We start from the raw sequence: 26584 nt of genomic DNA, 5'->3' as shown, positions 1-26584 counted from the left end.
TCGCACAATGTTAATCCATTCAAGTTTCTCTACAACATACAGCCGTTATGACGTTAACAATTCGCTTTGTTGCATTTGGAACTTTGGAAGTGTACTTTTTAGTTTATTAGTTCTCCAGTTTCCTAAAAAAACTTGACAAGCCATTTGAATTGTGCTAATAATTACAGATAATAACTAGTTACGACACTTGTACTACTTTTTCGTAATAAGAAATGTCCATATTTAAATTGAATCCTCGCATGGCTGAGTTGGATATGTGGTTTTCGAGTTAGAATCTGGAATATGATATATTACGATCATGATATAATATAGTATATTTGAAAACTAAAAAACGATTTCTTAAGGTGCTGCATATAGTTTCCTTTAAATGGCACCATATAGTTACATACAAATAATACGCTAACACTCTTCTATTCGGAGTAAAGCATATATTTTATATATTATATTAAGCTGTTTTCTTTTGATTCTTCGTTTAAACCTTTTTTAATTCTACTCAAGAGAACTGTGTCCTCAGCAATCGCGTAAGGCAAATTTGGTAATTCAAAATATTTTTATAACCTTGCTTTATTTATTTCGACGAACCCTTTACGATTTTCGTTACTTCCACGTTTTAAGTGTTCGAACACCAATGCTAACTGCGATGCTTAAATGCAAGGCTACTCAACCACGTTTTAGCAAAAGTAAAGAATATTCTCAGGTCTTTTCACTGTGGTTTACCACTCTAAACTATTCTTAATGCAATGACTTGGAACACAAGTTATTACTGTTCTGCTAGTCAGAATGGAATTTGTTAGATTTATTTTATTGGAATTTTGTAAGATTTTTTTATCGGAAACTTTTAGATTCCTTTTATCTTTGATTTGTTAGACCTTTTTATAATAACGTAGGAAATTTGCCCCTTTGCTATCCAACTAAATTGGAGCTGTATTACGCATTTTCAACATACTCAATTACCTGGGTACACAAGTCAGTTGAGTAGCTCTGCTATGACGTTTTAGATTTCTTTCAGTTTCATTGTTACTGATTTTTTGTTGCTTTTTCCGCCTTACACTGATTCAATTCGTGATTGCTAGATTTCGATATGTGCCTTTTGTTTTCGCTGCTTTCGCAATGCAATTATTGTGGCACAAATCGGTGCCCAATGACTTTTCTATACGCGTTAATTTTTCTCGCCTACTTGACTCGACTGAAAACGAGCTCACGCCATGACTCGTCGAGCTAACTCTTATGACGTCATATATGGCCGCGGTGCCGTTTTGACCGAACGGTTTTTTTTTTCTACGATTGTGTGTTATATTTATTGGGGCGCAAATGACTTTGCGCGAAAGTTTTTTTGTCGATTTTATTGTTAATTTTAAACGAATTTTAATGGCGTCTTGTTTTGCGCCGTTCTTGCCTTAAGATAATTTACTTTGAGGAAGATTTTTTTGCTTTTATTATTACATGCTATTTGCCCTTATTTCGTATTGGCCGAAAATATGACCCGACTAGCAATTAAGCTTTGTAGGCTAATTAAAAATGGCCTCGGTACCACTGTAATTTTAACGAAAATGGTACATTGTTATCGTCAATTTGGGTTAACAATGTTTTTAAGCGATGAATTGTCGCAACAGTATTTCTTGTGATGGTTTTGTAGGTCTGCGATGAGAAACGATGATCTGCTTATTTTTTTACATCCGATTTTGCGTTATGTTTGCTCATTAAATGTTGTAACGCTCGATCGATGTTCAACACGCAGACTCCGTAAAAGCCATAGGCTTGAAAAGTCTTTCCGTATTTTGCCATGAAAAAATATCAACAAGGAGCACTTTTGGATCCGATCCAATTCAATAAAAATAGTATTGGTCGCTTTTTCAATGTAAGTGCAAGTATTACGAACGCAGTGACATATATGCGTCCGTTTATATCAGTGGTTCTTAAACTTTTTATGCGAACCGAAAAATATTTTTGGTTCGCGTGGACCAGGGCCGGCATGGATTTTTTAGAGGTGACGTCATAAATTGCCGTCGTAAATATAATAGACTTAAGAAACCTGCTGTTTTTGGTCCAATAAATGTGAAACTAAAATGGAGTCTTTCGTTTTTGAATTAAACTCTGTGTTTTTGAAAATTTTTGTTTTTTAAATTGTGCACCGAAGATTCAGTTCGGCCTTTATGTACCCCTTAAAAATAGGTTCTATTTTACGACGTTTTACCCCTTAAAACTACCCCCAAGAGGTCCACGGACCAAAGTTTAAGAACCTCTGGTTCCGTTTTACGACGTTTTTACGTTTAAATCTTTTCGGGTATCACATTTTGGCTTATAAGCATGTTTACCATTTATTTAGGCTATTATTAAATTACCATTTAAATAACAAGAAACTTTTGCCACCAGGCATAATATTATTCAAAAATTTCTCGTCTAATAATAATTTTTGTGCTTCAATGCTTTGACGTCCCGTACAAATCGACACCAAATGCTTTTGCGCTTACGATTGAAGACCTATGACTTCGTACTCGGCGCCAAATCTCCAATGATAAATATCTTAACAACTTACACATTTGATGGAGCAGCATATAACGCGCAAAATTTATCTAGCTGTTCTGACCGGCCATTTATTTAATGTGTTGTCTGATGGTCTTTGTAATTTGTGGCAAATGGCGTACTGCATCGAAAAATCGTAAAGAGATTATAATTTTCGTTTATTTGTCTTTAAAGTAATTTTGTAGCGTTCGTGATTGACCTCAATCTCTCTCTTTTTTTGTTTTCATATAAGTCGCTGAGCGAACGGTGGCTAAAACATTGCTGATATTTTGCATGTGATCTTTGAAAAAATAAACTAATATACATTTAACAGTGTGCGTTTGGGTATTTATAGGTGATTTAAAAAGTTTCATTTTTATCGCGTACGATAACTTTTTGCAAGTAGGGTTTACCCTAGTTTACCTGCCTATGTCCCTATGGTTATTCCAGGTACATGCGATTGCTATAACAGCTCATACCTGTTACGACTTAGTTTTCTCCGCTGAAATTTTTGTAAGCGAACAAGACGTGTGGCATATTCAGTTTGAATTTATTAAATATGTGCTATATGCTTTCGTATTGTAGTGGCAATTTAAGAGTGGGGAAATCTCGACGAGAACCAATTTTTATTAATCTGACTATGTTATCTGCTTAGTAGGCTGCCATCCAATTTTGTACAATCGGCAAAAAAAATATACTTGGTCGGGACCAATGAGTTGAGGGACACAGCCTTTGGAGTTTAGGCTCTTTTTTACCGTGGGATTTTTTGCTTGGGGCCATAACACAAAATTGACATCATTTAATACAGGAGTTCCCAACCTTTTTACGACCTCGTACCACTTGAACACTCTATACTGCCACGCGTTCCACTTATTGTAGAACAACTACTTTAATCGAATCAAATTTGAGCTTACAACTAGAATTATTTAACGCTACCTAAGCGTACCACAGGTTGAAAACACCTGATTTAATAGATATTTAATTTCTTTTAATGTCAGGGTTAGAACAAACGGCGTGACAATTAAAGTTATACTGTAAATAATAACATAATTTGTTATCAACTATATGATACAGGGTCTAGTCATTCGTAATTGACCTAATGGCGTTAATAATAAGGAGTAGGCTAGGTAATGTGTCAATTGCCAATCTTTTTAAGATATATGTTTTTCTTTTTAGTTCAGGGACCTTTAATTTGACTTATATTATCTTTTTTTCACCGGCGTTTAGGAAACGCGAGTGTAGTATAGAATAAAAGCCTTCAAAATCTTACAACATATAATGTTTCAACATTCCCCATTTTGCTATTGTGCGTCGTGCAACTTGATACGATGACTTAACCCAGAACAATAAAATAATCCCTTTAAAGCCACGTGGACCCGGATTAAAAGTCACTACGGGCAACTACAAAAAATAATCGAAATAATTTTGTTTAGGTTTTGCAAAGTTTAAGTTTTAAGAATTACTTCATACATGCTTTAAGAATAAACAAGTTTCAAACTGTTTAAGCTAAAACTACTATTGTTAATAATAAATTTTGATTTTGCTAGAAATAGAGTGTTTTGTTATTATTTCCTTAAATTGACATTCAAATTAAGCAAATACTGCAGCGCAGCCAAACAGTTTATAGAAATTTCGTCTGCGCAATTTGTACAAGCTTTACGAATAGAAATATTTGAAAACCGTTGATGGTCAAAGGTAAACTACAAATTTGACGTCTTTTTTTTTTAAACTAACACTTTAAAGGTAACATTTTTGTCAACTTTTTGCAAAGTTTAGGTTTCATAAAAATATGAATCACCTTTTTTTAATTTTGAACTGTTCAGAGCATAAAGTTAACTGTGTTATTTTTAGTAAACGTTTTGTTCTTATTAAATTTAAAAACCTGAATGCTAAACTAAGCTGCAATTACCGGCAAAATTTAATTTATTGAAAAAATTTTAAAGACTTACATGATTTAAAAATACAACAACTTTTGTGTTAAAGCACAAACTAAACTTTGTTACACAAAATTGACTTAAACTTGAAGTAGTGGACAGAGATTCGAAATGCCTCGAGGAAAATCAGCCCGAAGTTTTCATTCGGATGGAAGTGAAGGCGATATGGAGGGTTTCGGTAAAACGTATTCATATCTGTTCATAAAATATTTGCCTAATCTGGTTTTAATACTTTCATGACATTTTAAATAACTCTTTTCAATGAAAACACTGTTTTACGAATAATAGATGATAAAATGCCACCTAGGATTTTTGCATAATAAAGGTTAAGGTAATTGAAGAGTAAAGGCCAAATTTAATACAAGCATAAACCATATTTTACAAAATTTGACTTTAAAAATGTCCTAATAATAATTAGTTTACTGATTTTTTTTCAGTTAACTTATTCGTAATCCTGATTTTGTGTTTTATATTTCAGAGGTTGAGCTTGAGAAGTTACAGCGTAAATACCGAATAATGGAAGGTGACAGGCAAGCGTATGCTGTCGAATCACAAGACTTAATCAGAAGACAGCTGTAGGTTAAATTGATAAAAACTGATAAAGTAAAATGTTGTGAATGTTGTTCATTCTTTGTTTTAGCCAACCTTGTTATATTTATAATTAATTATTATCAATGGGCCACTTTCTTGCAGCCATCTTCTTAGTTTAGTTTCTGTTATTAATTTGTAAAAAAAACATGTGTTATCATGCAATTTTCACCACAGTGCCACCTGATATTTTTTTTTGAATTTTTTTTTTTTTTTGAAAGGTTTTGAATTAACAAATAAACTATCACCCTTAATTGTTATTTTTAACTTTTAAAAGAAATAACCTAAACGACGTTATTTCAACTTGCTAATGGAACTCTTTCTTAATTAAAAAACAAAATAACCACATTGAACATATTTATGTTTTAGTGCAGAGATTGAAAACCTGAAAAGGGAAAGGGATGAACAAATGAAAAATTTGAGCTTGGCAGAAAGTAAATTTAACCAAGACAAGGACAAACTGAATATCGCTGATCTGCAAAAGAAGCTTGACGAGAAAGGTAATTTTTATTTTATTTTTGCTCTAGAGTGACAATACTCGGAACTAATGCATTTTCGATAAAGCCTTAAGGTTTATGTTTTTAAAACCAAGGCATTTCTGCTTAAGGTTTAATTTACCTAAAAACTCCCATCAGTAAAAATATTTACAACAAATATATATAATATAGCCAGTTTATCAAGATATTATGAAAATAATATATATAAATAATACAGTTAAAAAATATACAAATTACAAAACACATATTTTGGAAAAGACCTTTAAGATCAGCAAGTTACATTTAAAATTAGAGGAAACAATGTAATTAGAAATTTTGTTTGGTATTTACATCTAACATAAAAGAAATACATTTCACAACATTTAACATCAACACGTTAACATCAGCAGAACTTTAAAGCAAAAACAGTAAAATTCCATAGTTTTTACAGCTGTTTGTAAAAGGTTCCAGCAGAAATACGCACAAGCATAATCTTTTATGTTTCCTTAACCTATAGTGATGTCATATAACACCACTGTAATGAAATGAAAAACACTTTATTTCAACCCAAGTCATTGTCCAAAAGACTTAAGTCAAGTCAAGTCATTTGGCCAACTGACTTAAGTCAAGTCAAGTCATTTGTCCAAAAGACTTCAAAAAGTCAAGTCATTTGTCCAAAAGACTTCCAAAAGTCAAGTCATTTGTCCAAAAGACTTCAAAAAGTCAAGTCATTTGTCCAAAAGACTTCCAAAAGTCAAGTCATTTGTCCAAAAGACTTAAGTCAAGTCAAGTCATTTGTCCAAATGATTTAAGTCAAGTCATTTGAAAACAGTGACTTAAGTCAAGTCAAGTCATTTGTCCAAAAGTGTAGTCATTGACTTCAGTCATTAAAATATTGCTCCAGCATACTGACACATGCACAGTCCCTTGTATGTCTCCTTAACCCAGGGATTCATAAACTGGGGTTCATGGACCCCTTGGGGGTTCATGAACTTGTTTTAGGTGGTCCATGAAGGCCCGATTAAAATATCAGTGTATATTCAAAAAGTAATCAATTTTCAAAAAAAGATTTTCATAAAATAAACCTTTTTGCACTGAATGTATTCAGACTCTATTTCAACTTTCATATTTTTGGATCGGAAACAGAAATTTTTGAAGTCTATTTCTATTGTGACATCAATTCATGAAAGCATCTCTTAAAATTTCTTTCCTACATTGGTCCATTTCAAGCCAAAATTTTTTAAGGGGTCGGCGGTAAGTTTAAGATCCCCTGCCTTAATTTATAATTAACCTCAGGTGATTGCTTTTCTCCAGCACACAGACACATGCACAGTATTTTATATGTTTCCTTAACGTATAATAAGTCATTGACTCAAGTCATTACAACACTGGCTTCAGTAAAGTGACACGATCACTTGTGTCATTAACCCATATTTGACCTCAGACGATTGCTTGAATGAGATCGACCGGGAACGTGAGATCCAGCTGAAGTTGGATGAGAGCATCCAGGCTTGGGAGCAGAAGGTCCAGGGACAGAGAAGGAAGATGGGTGGGGGCGAGTCGACGAGGTGCTTTGCTCAACAAACCCAGAAGAGGATGAGTGTGCTCGAGGGAAGACTGCATCGAGTAAGTGTGTCGTTTTTGTTTTATTTAGTTTTTAATGTTTAATTTTTGATGTGTAAATATGTCGGTGAAAATTCTTTTTTATATAAGGAGTTATTTGAAACATTTAAAATTCTTCCTACAATTCGCATTGGCTTTGATATTCTTACTACGTATAACTACAACTTACAACCATTATGCTCCGAAGAATGTTTTTTTAAAATAAAAAATTCTTAGTAAAAGTTAAAAAAAATTTTGATTATAGAAAAAAATTGTAAGCTTAAAATTTAATCAGCATTAACCAAATGAAGGTCTTTCCTTCTTTCTGACCTGACGTCTGCCTTAACATTATATATGCACTTACCATCTGTGACTTCTCTCTATGTTGAAAATGAATAAAGAGTTATTCGAAACGTTCAAAATGATACCTACTTCTGTATGGGCTTTGATATTTTTATTACGTCTTACTATAACCTCCAACCATTATGCTCCAAAGGTCTAATTGTTTAATTAAAGCTTTAGGGTAAAAGTTTGTTAAACAATATACTTGTTGATAGGTAAAATAAATCCTATTTAAATCATATAATATATATATATATTTTTTTTTTAAATAATATTTGAGATGTTGCAGTTGCAAATCACAAAAAATATTTTTGACTTTTTATTTTATTGATAAACCTATTTATTAAACTAATTACTTTACAGGAACTGTCCAAATTCAACATTGCTCTCACCAACAACAGTTCACTAAGAGAACAAATTGAAACACTGAGAATTGAAAAAGGACGGTTTCAACAAATGTTTAAAAAGTTGGAAAAGGTTTGTTGCATAAATTGTATCTACCAACATAAAAATATATTTTCAAAAGTCTTACAGATTTAATTACAGCATTTTTTATACAATAAATACTTTTACTATATTATGCCTTTCAAGAATTCTCCAGTGTTGGATTTTTTTTTAAATTCAACTTTGTTGCATTTTTAAAGAATTTTATGAGCGTTTTTTATGTTTTTATTATGATTTGATAATAATTTATTTTTAGTTTACAAAATAAAGCAATAAGACGTAAGCAAATCAAATAGGACTGAATACCTTTTACATAGTAATTTGGGTCCTCCTATTTGCTTTCCCAATTTTTTGTTTATCGCATTGAGCTTTAAAGTGGAAGCCAATAGGACATGCTGTAAAAACCTTTGGAAAAGCAATTGCACAATATGACCTATATACAGCGTCTTTTACTTTGCTAGGAACTGAAAGACTTGAAACGTGAGATTGGGCAAATTATCGAGGCTTCTACGCTTGCTTACGACCAGCGAGACGAGGCGCACAGTAAGATTGTGCTTCTCAAGGAGAAAGCTGATAAGGATTTACAACTGTTTAATGCTGAAATGAAGGTGGGTCAATTTTTTGTATTTATTACATTGCATTTGATCACAAAAAACAGTCATACTTTGCACTTTCTATAAAAAATATAATTAAAAAAATGACTTCTAACAAAGAACAACTGGTCAATACCAATTCATTTTGTTTTGTTTACATCATTTATTGTATATTTGTTTGTTCCACAAAAAAAGAGAATTAAAAAATTAAAAATTAAGTAAATATATTTTTTGTCAAAAATTTTGTTTATTAAATATGTCACTAGTAGTGTCATAAGCACACCTTCTAAAACAAAAATCAGCAAGGTGTAAAAACATAATAAATTTAAAAACTTTTATTATCCGAGTAATATGTTCTGTTGTAACGAAAGAGTCTGTGTTTTAAGATTTGTTAGTTAGTGAATTTTTTAAATATTTGTATATACAGGAATTACAACGGATCATCGACCACGACAAGAGGCTTCGCGAATTCATGATGGCCAAGGGCTTCAGTAGAGGACAAGGCAGCAGTGGAAACAGAAAGGGTAAGTGGCTCATATACTGTACCAGTGGTGGTTTGGCAAGTTTGGTTAAATCGATTTTTATTCAAGCCATCACTAGTCTGTTGACTGTAACTAAACAATTTTGTAAATTTTAAATGTGGCTTGTAAGCAGGCCTTTTCTTGCATCTGCAGAAAACTTCTGCAACACTGGAAAAAATAATGTTGACAATAACTTCTAGAAACCTGTGCCATTTAATTCCATACACAAAAAAAATTTTAAACTCAAACCCTAATATAAGTTGGCAATTATTTTTGACAATAAACCACATGAGAATCAGCAAATTTCTAGTAGGGCTGGTTTAAAAATGTAATCTGAAATACACCTAATATAAAGTGCAATTATTTTCCAAAGAAACCTGTAAATAGCACTGTTTTTACAAGCTGATAAAAGTAGGAATAGGTGAGGATGTCTTACATGTGTAATTTATTCAAAAAACATTCTAAAATCATGAAAAAAATGAAATGTATAATGGCTGGACTTTGCCTAAAAATTTTTGGCAGTAAATAACCTTGATTAAAAATTGCTTGGCAGCCTGGACCAAGCAAGTAACCTTTAGTTAATTACACTTGAAAAAAAAAAAAATCTTAGGCAAGTTTAATATTTAGTTTCAAGGCAAGTTTATCACTAAAATTTCAAAAATTCTTATAAAAAAACTATGTTTTTTAAAATTGGCCAATTCCGCTTTTAAAATAACCAAAAATCCATTTAAAAACAAACAAAGTTTAACATTTTAGAACTTTGTTTGCACAGACAAAGATCCCAAGAAGAGTGAAGGTATTCACAGCATCAAGTCTTACGAAGCTGCTTTCCGTGAGATTGAAGAAATAACCGGCAGCACAGACATTGAAGAGATTGTGTCAAACTTTATCAGAGGTTTGCAATTGCATTTTGTAAATAAGCTGCTATAATTCAAATGGCCTTTCTTCACTAAAGGTTCAAAACGATTGTATTAAAGCTAACTATTCTATGTTAGGGCCCCCATATTTTAATATTTCCCCCCACATGTTACAAATTTTTAAGTGTAAGCAGGAGTATTGGAGTGAGGCGGTTGGTGTTTATTAAAAAAACAGGTTATTCTGTCATCAATGCTGCGGGGTGGGTTTATTGACTGGGCGGGCCAGATCTGGCCCGCGGGTCATAGTTTAGTGACACCTGCTAAGCCAAATAATGTTGCCTTCAAGGCTTTTGTATGTGTTTTAATATTGCACTGTTTTACTGCATGTTAATGAAAACTGTGGCTCTGTGTAGTAGGCGATTTGTAACTTGACTGAAACTGGAACTTTCATTGTTGTTGACATTGATACCATTGTGACTCCAAGTTACCTTTACAGATCAAAACATATCCCAGGTTATAAAGGTATTCATAGCAAAACTTGTTTATAATGAAAATGTGTGTTTTCAAAATTACAAATTAGATAGCAATCATCAGTACTTTACAGCATATTTTTAATTCAACAAATTGATTATTGAGGGATATCAACTACACAAAGAACGTTCGGCTATCAGAACTTAGTAAAGCAAATGTCTGTTCAAATCACCGTTGAATTAAAAATGTCCGTTATTCTGTCATCAATGCTGCGGGGTGGATTTATTGACTGGGCGGGCCAGATCCGCTGTAGGACTTCTGGCGCCACTTTCGGCAGTTGATTAAATCTGTACAAACGTAAACCCGAGCAACATTTCACAATAAAGTTCGCGCGGATCCGCTGCGGGTCATAGTTTAGTGGCCCAAAATAAAAAATATAAGTTTTAATATTGCACTGTTTTACTGCAACCACCACTATGCTCCTATTTTTTGCTTCCTAGTTGAAGACAGCAACTTTGCTCTGTTCAATTATGTCAATGAGCAAAACAACGAAATTGAAAGACTTCAAGACATTATTGAAGGGGTTTGTTCATTGAATTATTTGCTTGCTTATCGTGTTGATTGAAATTAGAAGTTTTTAATATAGGCGACATTTTGTCAGGAGTCTTAATATGCGTTTGGGCAATGTTTAAAAGGGGACCAACTCAAAAAATAGTCATAATAGAATTGAAAAAAACATCATTGTTTAAATCTACTGTTGCTGCCTGGCATTGTATCAATTGTAAAATTGTTCTTCCAGCAATATTTTTCTGCCATATATATATTTTTTTTCCCAATTGCAAATTCATTACCCTGATGAAGATTTTCTGCATAGGTTATTAAAACGTCAGTGCATTTAATAAAATATATTGCCGGAAGAACAATTTAACATCAGTGTATATTGGAGACTAATATTCAAGAAGCAAAATTTGATTGATGTTTACAATCCTGCTGGTTTTCATATTTAAATAAAGCTAAATTTATTTTAAATCAAATCATTATTTTGTTTAGATTCAGAACAATATCAGACAGTTTAGAGACGAAGGTTTTAAACTCGAAACTGACCGAAAGGACATCTTGAACGACCTTGAATCTGCTAGGGAAGATGCCGCAGAAAAAAGTTCAGAAAATGAAAATATGCTGCTGGCGACACTCAAGATCTTAGACCAACTCAAAATTGGTATGAATTTGATTAGCAATTTTAAACAAAATATATTTTTGTTTGTTTTTTAAATAACATTTACTATTTGTTAAAAACTATAAAACAACAAGTTAAACTATTTAAAAGTATTTCTGTGCAAAGGTAAAACTTAATAATTTGTTTTATCGACACAATATAAAAAGGGTAATCAAACTACGACTGGCTGGCCATATGATCTGATTCCATTATGTGTTCTTAACATATAGTTTTTTACTAATAATTCTATTGGAACAATGTTTTTCCAGGTGCTGGTTCGTTGTTTAAGTGCATTGGTCGTGATCAGGGTAGATTTAGCTAAAAGCACTATTGGCAAAAAAGGAATATGATTATTTTCATTATATCATATTGTTAATTATTCATGTGTATTATTACAACTATTAAAATTATTCCAAGAAAATAACTAAAGATGTAAAAATGCAATAAATTGTAGACATTTTTGTGAATTACCTGATTTTGGTGTCTTAGACTAGTTTAATTCCGTTATATGTTCTTAACATATAGATTTTGTACTTATAATCGCCGTATTAACTAACAGAACAATGTTTTTCCAGGTGTTGGTTCGTTGTTTAAGCGTATCGGCTGTGATCGGGGAACGCTAAACGACATGCTTGGAAGTTCAGATGGGGTTAAAGATGACAATATAATGCAATATCTTGGAATTATTGAACAGAGAGCCAATGAACTGCTGGCCGCTCAATCCTATTTGGATTCCCAGGTTGGTCATAAAAACGTATGTGTGTTCAATATATTTTATTAGAGTCTTACGCTTTGTTTGTATCTTTGACCTATTACTTTTTACTTTTAAAAAAGTATGATTTTTGTTCATAAGAATGTTAAAGCAATATTACAACACGCAAATTTGTTTTGAAGCTTCATTTAGTGTTTATTGAAATAAACAATCCTATATTTGGTATCTTGGTATTCTGAATTTTTAAGGCGAAATTTACTTATTAAAAAACATGCACGAAAATGTGATTTAAATTTATGCTTAGCATAAAAAAATTGAGAATTTCTTAATTTTGTTGATTCCAGGATTACGACAAACCTTACGACCCACAAGAGACAGCGCGCATTATTTTGGGGCAAGTTCCTGTTGAAGCAGCACAACCCCTGCTAATTGCACCCCCTTCTACCGGGTAAATATCTGCATAAACAACGTTGATACATACTAACAGGTATCAAGCAGGTTTTTTTAAGGTTTGATTTGGTAAACGCTAAGAATTTTAAAGAGCCTACAACGTATGTAAATATAATCATAGTTGCTACATCTGCTTCAGTACCAGAAGTCGGCTATATTTTGAGAGATAGTCGAGACACTAATTTTGGATAGAAACACCATAAAACTGGTATCAGGGAAAACCAAAAAGTTTTAACATTTACATTGATGATGTTATCAATTATTCCAGCATAGCTGTTTTATCTTAGCGTAAGGATATTCAATTTATTTGCAAACAGATTAAGTTTTTAAAATTTGAAATACTTACAGCACTAAGAAAAACAGAGTTACAAATTAACAGTGCTATATTAGAAACTTGTTATTTGCAAAGATTAATACTTCTGTGAATAGATGCTGCGAAAACAGTGGGATAAATGAAGATTTTAGCAAAAAAATTTGATGAGCAAAATCCTGCAGTATACGAGAAAACCTTAAAATCAAGCTTTATTAAATACCAGGACAGACAAAACAGATTATGCGGTTATGTTTATTTTTTGACAGAGATCTTAGACAGAGGGCAAAACAGAACAAGTTACTCGCTTCAGTTCTTCAGATAAAGTAATTTTGCTTTTACTAATTGGTTATAACTTAAATTTTTGTTTTTACTTCTATTTGAACACAGATAGTATTGGTAAATTTGTCTTAAACTAACTAACTAACTAACCTTTTTCTATTTTCCAATGCTACAGGATTATTTATTTCCCTTCATAAATGATGATAAAAGTAATACACAACTAACACTTTTCATTATCAGGTCTAAAAAAGTTGTTTTTTCTATGTTTTTTTAATTTTTCCTTATTTTGATGTTTTTTCGTTTCTTTTTGTTTTGCAATTTGTTTGTTTTAATTTTTCTAATTCATAGAGAAAATACAACAGCGAGGTCTAATTTTTTTCCTAATGTTTTTCTTCCTGATTTTTTTATTTTCTCAACTGTTTGTTTTAAATTTTTTTTTATTTGTAGAGAGGAATACGACAGTGAGGAGTTGGAAGCGCGAAGTGACGAGGAAAATCGACCGCTGTCACAAAGTGAACTCAAGAACAGGATTATGAAAGGGGTGAGGAAATAAAATGGACTACAATAAATATATTTAAATTTTGATGATAGCGCTAAATAATGATTGTGAATAATTTATAATTTTTTATTATGATATCGCATGTTTTGGAATTATTTTTACTTAGGCTCAACTGTTTTTTCTAGCAATTTTTATGGTATGGCGGTTATCAGTTTATTTTTCACTGTGATCTACTTCTTATAAAAAATTGTAATTTAAGTGCGCTTAACAAATCATTAAAAGGATATATACTAATCAAACTTTCAATTATCCAATACATATATTTAAGCTGCTCTTAACGCATCCCATAATTGCGTTTATTTTGTCATTATTCTTATAGTTTTTCATTTTAAATAGACTAATTTTTTTCTTCGTTTTTTTTTCAAGGTATTTAAAAATTATTTTTTGTCTATATTCTGCTAAAGAAATGGTTATTTTGGCCAGGTGCTCAAAAAAGAAGCTGCAGCATCAAAGAAAGGTTTTCGCTATGATTTATCCGCAGCAAAAAAAAAGAAATGAAGGAGAGGGGAGTTCCACATTAAATAGAATTAGGGCGCAATTTCATCCCAAAGAATTGCTTTCTGTAGCTTGCCAATTTTAGTGTCAATGTATTCATCAATGTTTAGGTTGTTATTCTGTAGTAATGATTTGTTTTAGCACATTGCCTCTTTATTTGCAGTTTACCGCTTTTTATTAAATACGTTTTGTCGCAATAGTGTGGGTTTTGCATTTGGGCAAATTTGCATTACTTTATAAGATGTTGGTGCGGCCTGCGTTTAACTTAAAATACGCACAAAGAGAAGATGTGTCTGTATTTTGCTTTTAGCTGCTTCTTTTATATTTCCCGATGTTAACACAAGTGTCTAGAACCACAAACACTTCTACCTATTATTCGTCATACACACAATTTTGCCAGTTGTGTCATTACTTTTATATATTACCTTAAGTATTTTTACTCCGAATACGTTTCATATTTTGTAACTTCTCAAAGATAGAATACTTTTTTGAGATACTTTTTGTTTTAACAAGTGTTTGTTTTAAAATCCTTTTAACCTATGGTGCCTCATAAACACAATTTTACCAGTTTTAGGAATGCATTTAATTTACCACTGTAGATATTTACCTTATAGGTTGTTACCTTTAATATTTTGTTGATATTTCTAGAGTTGAGTATGCTTTGTATTGCTTTGCGTTGTTCTTCTTTAATAAACGTTAAAAATTTCGATAGTTTTTTCTCTATAAGGCACATATTTTCAATTTGAAATTGAATTTAGAGTGTAGGCCTATTAAAAGATAATAATTTAGGATGCGATTTGTTAATTATATTAACAAAACGCGCGACGAAAGTGTCGCGTCGGGACGACTAACGCGACAGGCGACATATCGCGGCACATTTATGTTTTTACGTTTTTTAAACAAAGTGAAACGATTTTCTGTGGATAAGCAGCTTTTAGCTAAAACGATCATTTGCTGTTAGCTGCATCGTTATCAAAATGGCAGCTGGACCAATTTCAGAAAGAAATCAAGGTACCTAATCAATCCCTTACATAAGAAATTAAGTAATATACTGTAACGAGCTGCTAAAACTTAATTTATATAATAATGTCACGATTAGGTGCTGGTCTAGAATCCCACTGCTGGAAAGTATGGCAGAACTCGCGTGTGCACGGCCGAAAAAAATGCGGGACCTCGGGTGCACTTTATGATTTTCCGATGCATTCTGTATTGCATACATTGCACAGTAAACGTATTCCGCACAAGCGTTTTACATATTTCGGGTCCATTTCGGATTTTTTCGGGGTGCACTTTTAAAAGGTTAAAAAATGAAAAAAAAACTCGCGGGGTGCACTTGCCATACTTTCCACAGTGGTAGAATCCTACCACAACGCACATTGCGAGTTTGGGTTTTCGTGGGTGAATTATTATTATTATATTTCCACTCTCATGTTTATTTATTTAATATTGCAATTTCAATCTCGACAACTCGTTTTGTAACTGTAAAAATGGCGCTGGTGTAGAATTCTACCACATTTTTTACACTAACGAAACTAGTTTTTTAAAATGAAATTGTAAGAAGAAATAAATATTGGAGAAGTTGAAATAAATATAATCATAATACTTGATCCACCCAAACACTAACTCGCACCTAGGAACTCTTGGGCCAGAATTTGGTAGGATTGTGGACAAGCGCCCCATTTTTCTTTAAATCTCCAAACGTCCTTCGCTTTTTACTTAATGTCAAAAAAATAAACTCCTAATTTTTTTCTTGTACGTTTCTATGTCAGATGCCACTGTTTATGTCGGCGGACTTGATGAAAAGGTAAAAGAGCCGTTACTTTGGGAATTGTTTCTGCAATCTGGAGTAGTTGTCAGCACACATATGCCAAAGGTAAGATGACTAATGTGCGAAAATTATAAAAATAATAAAAGCCTACTAAACATGTTTTAATATTTTTATTTTGATAATATTTGATAATATAAGAAGTATGACTGCTCCCTAACTTTAATGTGGTAAAAACCAAAGTAATACGCTTAGCCACAAGTGATGTTGTAATTCTTTTTAACACAATAAACATGCACCAAAAATAGAAATATCCAGCCCAACATTTTGCTTTTAAAAATGCAATACAAGACTCTTATATATACATATAAACTCAGAGAATCTTAATGTTTTGTTAAAAAAATAGTTCTAAGCGATGGTTGTGTTTCAATGCTATCTTAAAACAACACAATATGTCTGGTCCACTAGTCTCAAAAGTATGGTAAATGTTAATGAGATCTTGCGGGTACACGGCCGTAAATTTGGGCTGACCGCAGTGTAAATAGTACTTCTCACAAGTGCACATATAGAAAAATCAGTGCGTATTTAATAGTATGGGATGCAAGTTTGGTCTGTAACAAAAAATTGCAGTTGCACTTGCCATACTTTCAACGGTGGTATTGGGAGTAACAGCACAGACTGTATTAATGTTTTGTTAAAAATTGCAAGTGGGGTTTTAATGCGTTTTTACAACAACACATTATGACTGGTCACAAATGCTATTTAACAGTTATTTATTATAAACACTTTATCGTTGTTTTAGGATCGCATTACCGGAATGCACCAAGGATATGGATTTGTTGAGTTTCTCAGTGAGGAAGATGCAGATTACGCGATAAAGATATTAAACATGATAAAGCTGTTTGGGAAACCTATACGAGTTAATAAGGTAAAATATTGTCTTGTTAATTGTAGAAATTTCCCCCCGATTTTTTATTTTGTTAAAATAAATCACGATCTAATGAGGTAACAAATGTATCTTGGTATTGAAAAATTTTTAACTAGTGGTTTGGTGACGTTAAATTTTTTTTATAAAAGTTTTTTTTTGATGCTTTTTAACTTTTGCTTACTTATTGTTTATTGACATTACTTTAACTTAGTTGTTGTTTATTAATCAACTTAATTTTTTTTCACAGGCGTCGTCACATCAAAAAAACCTAGATGTTGGCGCTAATCTTTTTATAGGAAACTTAGATCCAGAAATCGACGAAAAACTTTTGTACGACACATTCAGCGCATTTGGCGTCATATTACAAACACCAAAGGTATTTTTAAAATCCATAATAGATGAAAAAAATGGTCACTTTTTAAATGTATATATACACTATATAAAAACAATTCAAAACTCACTTTGTTAATATGATAAAATCTCCAGGTTAAACTAATAAAAAGTTAAGTAATTCTAGGACGGAACTCATGTTTGACTTATTTAATATAGGTGGCATTATCACTTTTTTGATATTGCAGTTAATTGGCATGCATCAGCGGAGTAGTTATGAACAAGCACAAACCTGTTTAAAATTCCATAATGATACAACATTTATAATAATCTCAAAGCGAAAAAGTCAAGTCAATTGACATCATATTAATGACATTTCAATTTGTACTTCTATCACCATCATTTATGTTAAAACATCTTCAATTAACTGATGTTGATTTACTTAACCTATTTGGCTTTGTGCATTCATCAAGTTACATTACAGATCCCTGTGTAGTGTATCTAACATACACCCTTATAATGTTTATTTTTTAGATTATGCGTGACCCAGAATCTGGAAACTCAAAGGGTTACGCTTTCATCAACTTTGCAAGTTTTGAAGCGTCAGACGCAGCTATGGAAGCCATGAATGGACAGCATTTGTGCAACAGACCAATCAGTATTTCTTACGCTTTTAAAAAGGACAGCAAGGGAGAAAGACATGGTGGAGCTGCAGGTAGGACATTTTACAAGAAATTTGAAAAAATAAAACCTTGCCTGTACAATTTTTCCTTAACTATTTCTTTGCCGCTGTTGCTATTAAAATCAACAGATTTATATAAATATGTAACAACAAGCCCTACATTCATTGATGCCTCATTTGCTTAAAGTTATTCTTCATAATATTTAGTTAATACTATCTGTCTTTTTAAATGGCAAACTGTTATTTTGCAGTTTTGTTCTGCAGTTAAAAAAATTCTTCCTACACTAAAGGAATTAGTAAAATCCAATAAAACACATACACTGCATTTTTGAATTGTTAAAAACAAGTTTGGTTTACTAAGTTAGTAGTCATCTTTTTTGGTTTGAATTTTTACCCAATTATACAAAACTGTTTTTCAATGATTTGTAAACAGAGGAATTGCTTGTGATTTTGAAATAGGAATCCCTTTTAAAAACATAGTTTTTCCAATACTTTAAATTTTGTGCCCAGAACGACTTCTCGCAGTCCAGAACCCACTGTCACAAGCCGATCGTCCCCACACACTTTTCGCCGATGCACCCACCGATCTACCTGCCGGAGTGCCAGATATGATGTCTATGGACATGTCAGGTACACAGGTTTTCTGTTATGTTTATGGTTTTTGGTAAAGTTGTGATATCTCACTTTGCATTGTTTCAATACCTTGCATGTACAATTGTGTTGTATAGTAGCGTGCTATAAAACACAGTACACTAAAAAAAATTTAAAAGAACTTCAAAATTATTAAAGAGGACACTTATGACATAATTTCATTCAAACTGCCAAATGCTTCTATTACCTAATTTTGATAATAATCTTCTTTAGGGAAAAAATGGCGACACAAGTTGACAGATAGATATTGAAAAAAATGGGTTAAAATTTAATTTTATGTAAATGTGTAATTCTGATGAAGTGTTTCAAAAAAAATATTTGTTCAGTGCATTTCTATGTGTGTTTTTCAATTTGCTAAAATAATTATAAACTATAGAGCATAAAGGTTGGAGGTTGTAGTAAGACGCAATAATAATATTAAAGCCGATACAGAAGTAGGTATCATTGTAGACATTTCAAATAAATCTTTATTAATTTTCAAGTTGACTCTTTATTTGAAACCTTTAAAATAATAACTTCTTCTGCATGGCTCTGATATCCTTATTACAAATTATAAACTAAACACTTGAAATAAAATATCCTAATTTTGTTTCCAGTACTTCCCCCTCCCCCCATGCCGCTGCCCGGAATGCCCCCCATGGTACCCCCAATGATGCCCCCCATGGGTATGGGTAACCCCATGGCCCCACCCATGGGTCACATGCCCCCGATGCCAAACGGCATGTCCCGGCCCGATATGGACCACAACCAACAACAAGACCAGCAAGGTGGTAACATGGGTGGACCCGCTCCTCACCCCAATATGCCCCCTCACAATTGGGGTCCGCCCCAACAGATGGGTCACCACCCGCCCCCAAATATGATGAACGGGCCGCCAATGGGAATGGGTGAGTTGTTTTTTGTGTATTTGAATAAAATATGTTTTTAAGGTGTACCTAATCTTATGGGCACAAGCCTTATTAAGTAGAGAACACCAGTAAATGACTTAAGTCAGATGACTTAAATTGAGTGCGCTAAAGTCACTGTTTTCAAATAACTTGACTTTAGTGTTTTGAACAAATGATTTTACTTAAGTCATTGAGTCGAATAACTTGAATTGCAATTAGGTGTTTTCATCTAAAATTTTACTATAAATTTAAGCTATTTAGATAAATTTTTGCACATAAAATGATGGTTATTTCTTATTTTTAATTGCATTATCTCTAAATTGAAAACAAAAACGCACTGTGAGATTTTACCTCACATATTTTGCTAAACTCCCTATTTTCACACACATGTTTGTTGATACAGAAATGTAATGCAATATGTCTTACTTTTGTGTAATGCAATATGTCTTACTATTTTAATTTAGTACTTATTTCGACTTAAATTACTTTTTATAAATCTTTTTTATAAAAGGTTTTATAAATCAAATCCTGGCAGAGTAATTTGATTCTAAAGGAAACTATAATGTCAAAAATCCTTATTTTCCCACAAACATTCACCATACCTCTCTTTTTCCAGGTCCGCCACGAATGGGTGGTCATTTTGGCCCCCGCGGTCCTCCCCCAATGGGTCCGCCAATGGGTGGTCCTTGGGGTGGCCCGCCTAGGGGTCCCCCCATGTTCGATGGGGGAATGCCACCTAGGGGGCCGCCCCCTGGAATGGGGGGTCCCATGCGAGGCCCCCCACCCCCCAGAATGGGCATGGGGGGACCCCCTATGAGAGGCCCCCCTCCGCCACCCATGATGGGAAATTGGAACGACGAAAGATGAATGAAGTTCAGATATAAAAGCAACATGGGGTCACTTTTCTGACTTGAGCTTGACTTAAAACATGATTTTTTACAATCATTAATATTGATTTTTAGTTACAGTAAAGTAATGACACAATTAGTGTCAGACCTGACCAATTTCTTTATTATTCCTGTGTCCAAAATATTTTGTTTCGATAGTATAACTTAAGTACGGGTTTTGCATATTGTCCTAGTTTTCACTCATTTTCACATTTTTGGCAAAAACTACTGACAAGCAAAATTTACAAATAAAATTTTATTATGAAATTCAGAATTTAATTTTGACCCATAAAGCGTTCTTTTAAAAATAAAAATTGTAGTTATTGTTTCCTTGCAAAACATAACACAAATATTGTTCAGTTTTCTCCTTTTAGTTACTTGTTTCTTTAAATCTCACCTCCAAACTTTTTCATTTAAGTCATTGCTTTAATGCTGTTGTGTCCCTGAAATGCTGCCAAATCACTTCTGCTGTATTGCTATTAAGTTGCTCGCCATTTAGTTTTTACTTTTCTCTGTGTCAGTCACATAGAATAAATCCGAAAACAACATATTTGTCTTGTTAAAGCTAACTGGTTTGTTGAACAAGTAATACAGAACTTTAAAAGAATATAATATAAAAGATTTATAACAACAATACTGCATCATAAAAAAGTTAGGCAAATTTTAAAACATCAGTAAAATAATTTCAAAAGTTGTGCTCCAGCTTATCAATTTTATCAGGAAATAAATTTAAGGTTCCCATATTTCTTCCTCACATACCCCTATGTATCTGTTTGAGAAACACTGACTAAGAATAATTGTTGGTAAATTTTCATAAAGTTTTACAAAATCTCCAACCTATAACTAAGGGTTTCCTAACCAGGGCTGCGGGTAAGCTGAATTAGACACAAAAATGCATTACTAAAAAATTTTGGTATTGTGTAATCAGTTTTAGAAAGGGGTGAGAGAATTGATTGGTGATTTGAAGGGGGTACAGAAAAGAAAAATATTAACAATCACTGCTCTAGAACCAAAGGTGCCTGCAAGTAAGACCTAAAACAAATACTAAATCCCATACAATCTACTTATTTTTTTATGAGTGTAAGCTTAACACCATAGTACCTGCTTATGCTTGACTGTGTGTCACTTGTCTAGCATGTCAAATCAAGCTTCTCTACAATAAGAACTGTAAATGAGGTATATCAACAAGGCTGTTGACAGCACCCATGTGGAATACAATTCTGCTCATTTTTTCTTCAATTATTTTGGTCATTTAAGCTACGAATGAAACTTTTTGACACCACTTTTTAATAAAAAAAATCTGATAACACATTGCACACACATCACTGCAAAATTAGAAAATTTGCATATTTCACAATTACAAATCAAAAATAATTATTGAAAATACCAATTATTGCAACAAATTAAAAAAAGCTAGACACAAAATGCATCTTCACTGAAATACCACTTTAAATTTTGATTTAAGCTTATAACTTTGCAAATCGGATATTGGTCATCTTGCTTGCATTCCGTTGCATATAAAGTCTTTATGATGTCACACTTTGATTGTCCGGTCACAAGAACAGCCACATCTTTAGCAGCATTTAGAACAGGAAGGGTCATTGTCATTCTTTTTGGCGAAAAAAGATTTTCAGTTTCAATGATGACTACAGAACTATTAAAAAACACAAAAATACCTTAAATTAAAATGCATTTTTTGTGGGTATATTTACCAGTGGTGTTATCAGGGCTGCAGAGCTGGTTAAAAACAACTGTCCGTCCGAGGCCAAAAAACGTCAAGTCCGACTCCGGCTCTACAGCCTGTTTTCAACCGCCTTACGTAACCAAGATAAGGTGGATATTCCACCCATAGGGGTTTCAATTTTCATATAACTCATTTACCAGCTATACATTATATATTCCACCATATGCTATTCGGCCCAAATAACTTGACTTTGACTTGAGTGTGTCAAAATAATTTTTGGTGAAATTTGGTTGATTTTTACCAGATTTCTGCTTATAAAAGAATTTGTTCACTAAAAATAATGTTTTTGTTGATTATTTCAAAAGAAATTTTTTTCGCAATGACTTTTCAGGGATTAAGGTCAATTCAAAATGACTTGCTTACACACTGTTAATTTTAGTCATAATTATGTTTCACTATACCTTTCATTCTCCTTCAATGCATGATTGTTTGGAAACAATGAGGCTGTGTGGCCATCAGAGCCCAATCCCAATATGACGTAATCGAAAACTGGGGGATTTCCCACTTTTTCTATCATTTCATCTTCATAGTTTTTCTGATTTCCGTTCAAGCAAACTTTCCCAGGGGATAACTGAACTGGCATGGGGTGAACGTTCTGGTATTTTAAGGAAATGTGATTGAGAAGTTCGGCTTGAAGCATTTTAAAGTTCGACAAGTTTTCATCTTCTGTACATCGTTCGTCCACTTGCCAAATATGGACGCCGTGCCACGGAAAACTAGGTCTTTGTCGCAAATTTTGGAACAGCTTTATCGGAGTGGTGCCACCAGATAAGGCGATGTGAAAGTCGTTGCCATTCCTGATTGCAACATTGGCTGAGTTTTCAATTCGCGAAGCCAGCAGCTTGCTTACTGCCGATGCAGAACCAACTATAGAGCTTCTACTCAAAAACATTGTTTCTTCAGTTTTTATCAGCTGATTGAGCATGGAATTAAACACAAGCCCACCGTCACTGAACTTAAAATCAAGGCTGTTTCCGATTTCTTCCTGGCCAGAATATATCACAAGTGGATTTCGTTCCAAATCAGCTCCGAGCTCGACTACGTTCGCCCAGATTTTCCAGGACTCCAGAAGTCCGTCGGTTGTGACAAAATACTCTCTCTTGCCGAGAAAAAGCTGCTCAATAAGCAGGGAATAAGCGTCCCTCATAATTTCGGGAACAAAAGCTGTAAAACTTGATCCTTCCATACCTAGGTAGGTTTTGTCTTTAAAAGCAAGGGTTCGATGCCAGGATTCCGGTGCAAAATTACGAGCCAAGGGTAAATTGTTGCTCACTAATAAAGCTGGTGACTTGAGAGTTCCGTGTCCGATGTGGAAAACAATTTGCTGGTTTGATAAGCAACCTATAAAAAAATAATCAAAGATTCAATTCTATGAACTTTGTATTTGTAATAATTGCTGCAAGTTGAACATAGAAGTGAATATCACAGCCCATACAGAAGTAAGTGGTATTTTGTGAACATTTCAAATAAATCTTAAGATAATAGTTGGAGATTGTAGTTTCAAGTAGAATGAATATCAAAGCCCATACAATATACATAAATATGTTGCATTTTAGAGGTTGAAAAAAAAAATCAAGATTAAATATTCGAAACATTCACAAAGAGCTACCTAGTTATATATAGCTTACAAATTTATTCTACAGAATTCGACAAAGAATTTCCGAAATTAAATTTTTTTTTTTAAAAACACCATTTCGTATAAACAAGCAGGTGAACAAACTGTGTTCAGACTTCATCAAAGTAACACAAACATGCCTATATGTAAAATTTAAGGTTACTCCAAGTTCTAACTATTAACCTTACCTGAATCATCTGTGTTAGAAGGAGAAAAATCTTTATTTTTAAACACGATTCTTGCATATCCAACTCGTTCATTCATTTCTTTACCAGCGGTCATGATTATCGGCACACCTTTCCAGCGTGGTGTGTCAACCCTGAATAATGCAGCTGAAACATTGTGGGGTTATTAGAATGGGTTGCACAAAAATAAAGATTTACTTGTGACTAATTACTATGTCCAAATGTTGGTGTGTATGAGGTAGCATTTGAACCTGATTCTTCCATCACTTCTTCTTTGTAACCTAATTTAAAACTACATAAGTTGAAAATCTGTGTTTGACATATATTTTGTGTCTGGGGTTTTCATCCCCTTTAACTGCTATTCAAAACTAAATTCCCCCTACGAAAAAAAGAGTTTTTTTTCTATTTCAGTCAGGTATTTTTTTTTAATTTTTATGTTTTGCTGTTTCATTAATCAAATACATATGACAAAATTTGACACAAGAAGGTTAAATCATATATAAATGTTGTGTAAGTAATCATATCTAGTATTAAAAATCACAACAATCAAATTCACCTTTATATTGTCCGACTAACACATCGTTTAGTTGCAGCGGTAAAATTTGTTTCATTAGGTCAAGCCTCAATTTGCTTTGCTTATCTGAAGTTGCGTTTAATTCTGGCAAATCCATGGTTAAAAGGTAAAGAATCTCGGATAAGTGATTCTGCATGACATCACACATTACACCATAGCTGTCATAGAAACCAGTTCTTCCTAAAAATAAAATAAATTATAAACTTAAATCTGACATAATAATTTTAAGTAAAAGATTATAAACTTGAATGACATGCATAATAATTTGATAAAATACATATTTTAAATGGGTAGAATATTGAAAAAAAATAATGATTATATTATTATTTAAATCTGTTTAAATAAACCCTTTATACACACCCAAAAACTAGTTAAAAACAAAAAGCTTTTAAAGTTGAAAACAATGTGTTTCATTTATACGATTGTAAAACAACCAAAGCTAATAAAAGTTTAAATTTTTTTTATGTCTGTATTGTAAATCACAAGCTAACCTTTCACTCCGAACTTTTCCTTCATTACAATTTCTATTCGTTCCACATATTCGTGGTTTAGCATTTTCTCAACAAGAGGGTTGCTTTGCCTAAAAGTTGTGATCAGTTCAACAGTTTGTTTACCGAGGTAGTGATCAACTCTGAAACAAAACAAATTGTCAAAATACATTTACTATAAGAGATACAGCACTGCGATCTAGCACTCTGGTGGTATAATGACGGTCCCAGTATGAACTTTCGGTTAATCTGCCGAAGGCTTCCAGTGTAATATGTTGACAATAAACAGATTTTTAGGGTTTTACTTTGGTGCTCCATGAAATTTAAGAAACTTCAACTAATATGTCCAAGTATATAAGAAAAATGACTATTTTTGTAAAATATCAAATCATGACAAAACGCGATGCAGCAATATAAACATCATAGAATCCGGTAACAAAGGCCAACTGCTAATTCTCTTTTGGAGATTTACATGAATAGGGAAAAATTTGAAAAATTACAAATTTGAAAGGCCACTTCACCTTTTAAAAGATCTTAAATTTACACACACTGGCCAAGAAATGAAAAGAACCCGGGTATATCAGATAAACTGTAATTAGTTTATCTACATTCATTTTAAACTAATCACAGTCTAAATGCCTACCTGAAGACTTCTTTGTCATCCAAAACACTTGAGATTGCTTCTGCCATTTTCATTGCCGAATCTTGATTATGGCCGAATGGCTTTTCCAGAACCACTTTCAATTCACCTTCATTGTCTTTTACTTTACAATGTTTCGATATGTAACCAGCAGTGCTCTCATAAGCAAACGGAGGGATCGAAAGGTAAAATATGCGCTGGTAGCTACAGGAATCTTCTTCAAAGCATACTTGGTCTTGAAAGTTTGACGCGAGATTTTCACAGAAATTTTGGTAGTGCGTCTCAGATTTAAGCTGCTTGTATTTGGTTTGATTCATGAACTTTTCTTTTGCAAAAAAACACTGGGTGTCTTTTAAGTCGCAGGAAACGCTGTTGGAAAGAATGTCCTGAAGTAAAGTAGAACCGAGAGTGTCATTTTTTGTTCCAGCGCCTATAAAGGTGATGGATTGGTCGCCTTCTTCATGGTACTTTCGGTACAAATCGAACAACCCATTCCACAAGTATTTTTTCGACAGGTCGCCATGCGCGCCGACCAGGATGAAATCAGTATGGTCAGAACTTGGCTTGTTGCTAAATGACGAACTTAAGGTTTGGTCGCTACTTAAAGTGCCATGAGACAATGTTGCAAGAAAGGTGCATATAAAAATTCCACAGTGTAAAGCTTTAAGCATGTTCATTTTAGCTATGCTAGTTACCCTTATTAGCTATGCTAGTTACCCTTAGAAATATGGTTAAAGCCATTTGTACTGCAATGTTCTCATGGAATATTACAAAAACATCAGAAACTATGTTAGTTGTTTAGGTGCTGGTCTAGAATCCTACAACTTTTTTTCACAGTAACTAACGAGTTGTCA

At 33.0% G+C, this 26584-nt stretch overlaps 3 protein-coding genes across 3 annotated transcripts; 2 read left to right on the top strand and 1 right to left on the bottom strand.

Annotated features, from left to right (window-relative positions):
- The first annotated feature begins 4547 nt into the window (after positions 1-4547).
- On the top strand, positions 4548-15048 carry LOC146157566 (coiled-coil domain-containing protein 63-like). Its single transcript, XM_083387488.1, has 15 exons — positions 4548-4614; positions 4915-5011; positions 5394-5524; positions 6945-7126; positions 7808-7921; positions 8350-8496; positions 8909-9005; positions 9775-9897; positions 10831-10913; positions 11381-11549; positions 12122-12285; positions 12603-12706; positions 13288-13344; positions 13748-13841; positions 14283-15048. The coding sequence occupies exons 1-15, from the start codon at positions 4548-4550 to the stop codon at positions 14355-14357; spliced, it is 1704 nt and encodes a 567-aa protein (XP_083243614.1). The 3' UTR covers positions 14358-15048.
- A 206-nt stretch (positions 15049-15254) lies between these two features.
- LOC146157565 (splicing factor 3B subunit 4-like) lies at positions 15255-20956 on the top strand. Its single transcript, XM_083387278.1, has 8 exons — positions 15255-15365; positions 16124-16227; positions 16922-17047; positions 17295-17423; positions 17912-18092; positions 18570-18689; positions 19307-19597; positions 20214-20956. Exons 1-8 carry the CDS (start codon positions 15332-15334, stop codon positions 20462-20464), a joined length of 1236 nt encoding a protein of 411 aa, XP_083243404.1. The 5' UTR covers positions 15255-15331; the 3' UTR covers positions 20465-20956.
- Positions 20957-21806: 850 nt separating this feature from the next.
- LOC146157564 (GDH/6PGL endoplasmic bifunctional protein-like) lies at positions 21807-26443 on the bottom strand. Its single transcript, XM_083388256.1, has 7 exons — positions 25734-26443; positions 25094-25233; positions 24585-24782; positions 24241-24309; positions 24032-24175; positions 22625-23569; positions 21807-22130 (listed from the first exon to the last, which is right to left on the bottom strand). The coding sequence occupies exons 1-7, from the start codon at positions 26405-26407 to the stop codon at positions 21898-21900; spliced, it is 2403 nt and encodes an 800-aa protein (XP_083244382.1). The 5' UTR covers positions 26408-26443; the 3' UTR covers positions 21807-21897.
- Positions 26444-26584: the final 141 nt, after the last annotated feature.

The sequence above is a fragment of the Ascidiella aspersa genome, chromosome 4 (genome assembly GCF_963924565.1).
Source record: "Ascidiella aspersa chromosome 4, kaAscAspe10.2, whole genome shotgun sequence".
Lineage (NCBI taxonomy): Eukaryota > Metazoa > Chordata > Ascidiacea > Phlebobranchia > Ascidiidae > Ascidiella > Ascidiella aspersa.
The sequence above is the reverse complement of the archived record's forward strand: the minus strand, read 5'-3'. Positions and strand labels throughout refer to the sequence as shown.

What these genes read in the sequence shown, in the direction of transcription:
- LOC146157566 (XM_083387488.1), top strand. Translation starts at nt 4,548, where the DNA reads ATGCCTCGAGGAAAATCAGCCCGAAGTTTTCATTCGGATGGAAGTGAA. An exon ending in AAAGAAGCTTGACGAGAAAG is followed by an intron (nt 5,525 to 6,944) that starts GTAATTTTTATT and finishes ATTTGACCTCAG; the next exon opens with ACGATTGCTTGAATGAGATC. An exon ending in AATCCTATTTGGATTCCCAG is followed by an intron (nt 12,286 to 12,602) that starts GTTGGTCATAAA and finishes TGTTGATTCCAG; the next exon opens with GATTACGACAAACCTTACGA.
- LOC146157565 (XM_083387278.1), top strand. Translation starts at nt 15,332, where the DNA reads ATGGCAGCTGGACCAATTTCAGAAAGAAATCAAG. An exon ending in TCAGCACACATATGCCAAAG is followed by an intron (nt 16,228 to 16,921) that starts GTAAGATGACTA and finishes TCGTTGTTTTAG; the next exon opens with GATCGCATTACCGGAATGCA. An exon ending in CGGGCCGCCAATGGGAATGG is followed by an intron (nt 19,598 to 20,213) that starts GTGAGTTGTTTT and finishes CTCTTTTTCCAG; the next exon opens with GTCCGCCACGAATGGGTGGT.
- LOC146157564 (XM_083388256.1), bottom strand. Translation starts at nt 26,407, where the DNA reads ATGAACATGCTTAAAGCTTTACACTGTGGAATTTTTATATGCACCTTT. An exon ending in GGAAAAGTTCGGAGTGAAAG is followed by an intron (nt 24,783 to 25,093) that starts GTTAGCTTGTGA and finishes TTTTATTTTTAG; the next exon opens with GAAGAACTGGTTTCTATGAC. An exon ending in GTTAGTCGGACAATATAAAG is followed by an intron (nt 24,310 to 24,584) that starts GTGAATTTGATT and finishes GTTTTAAATTAG; the next exon opens with GTTACAAAGAAGAAGTGATG.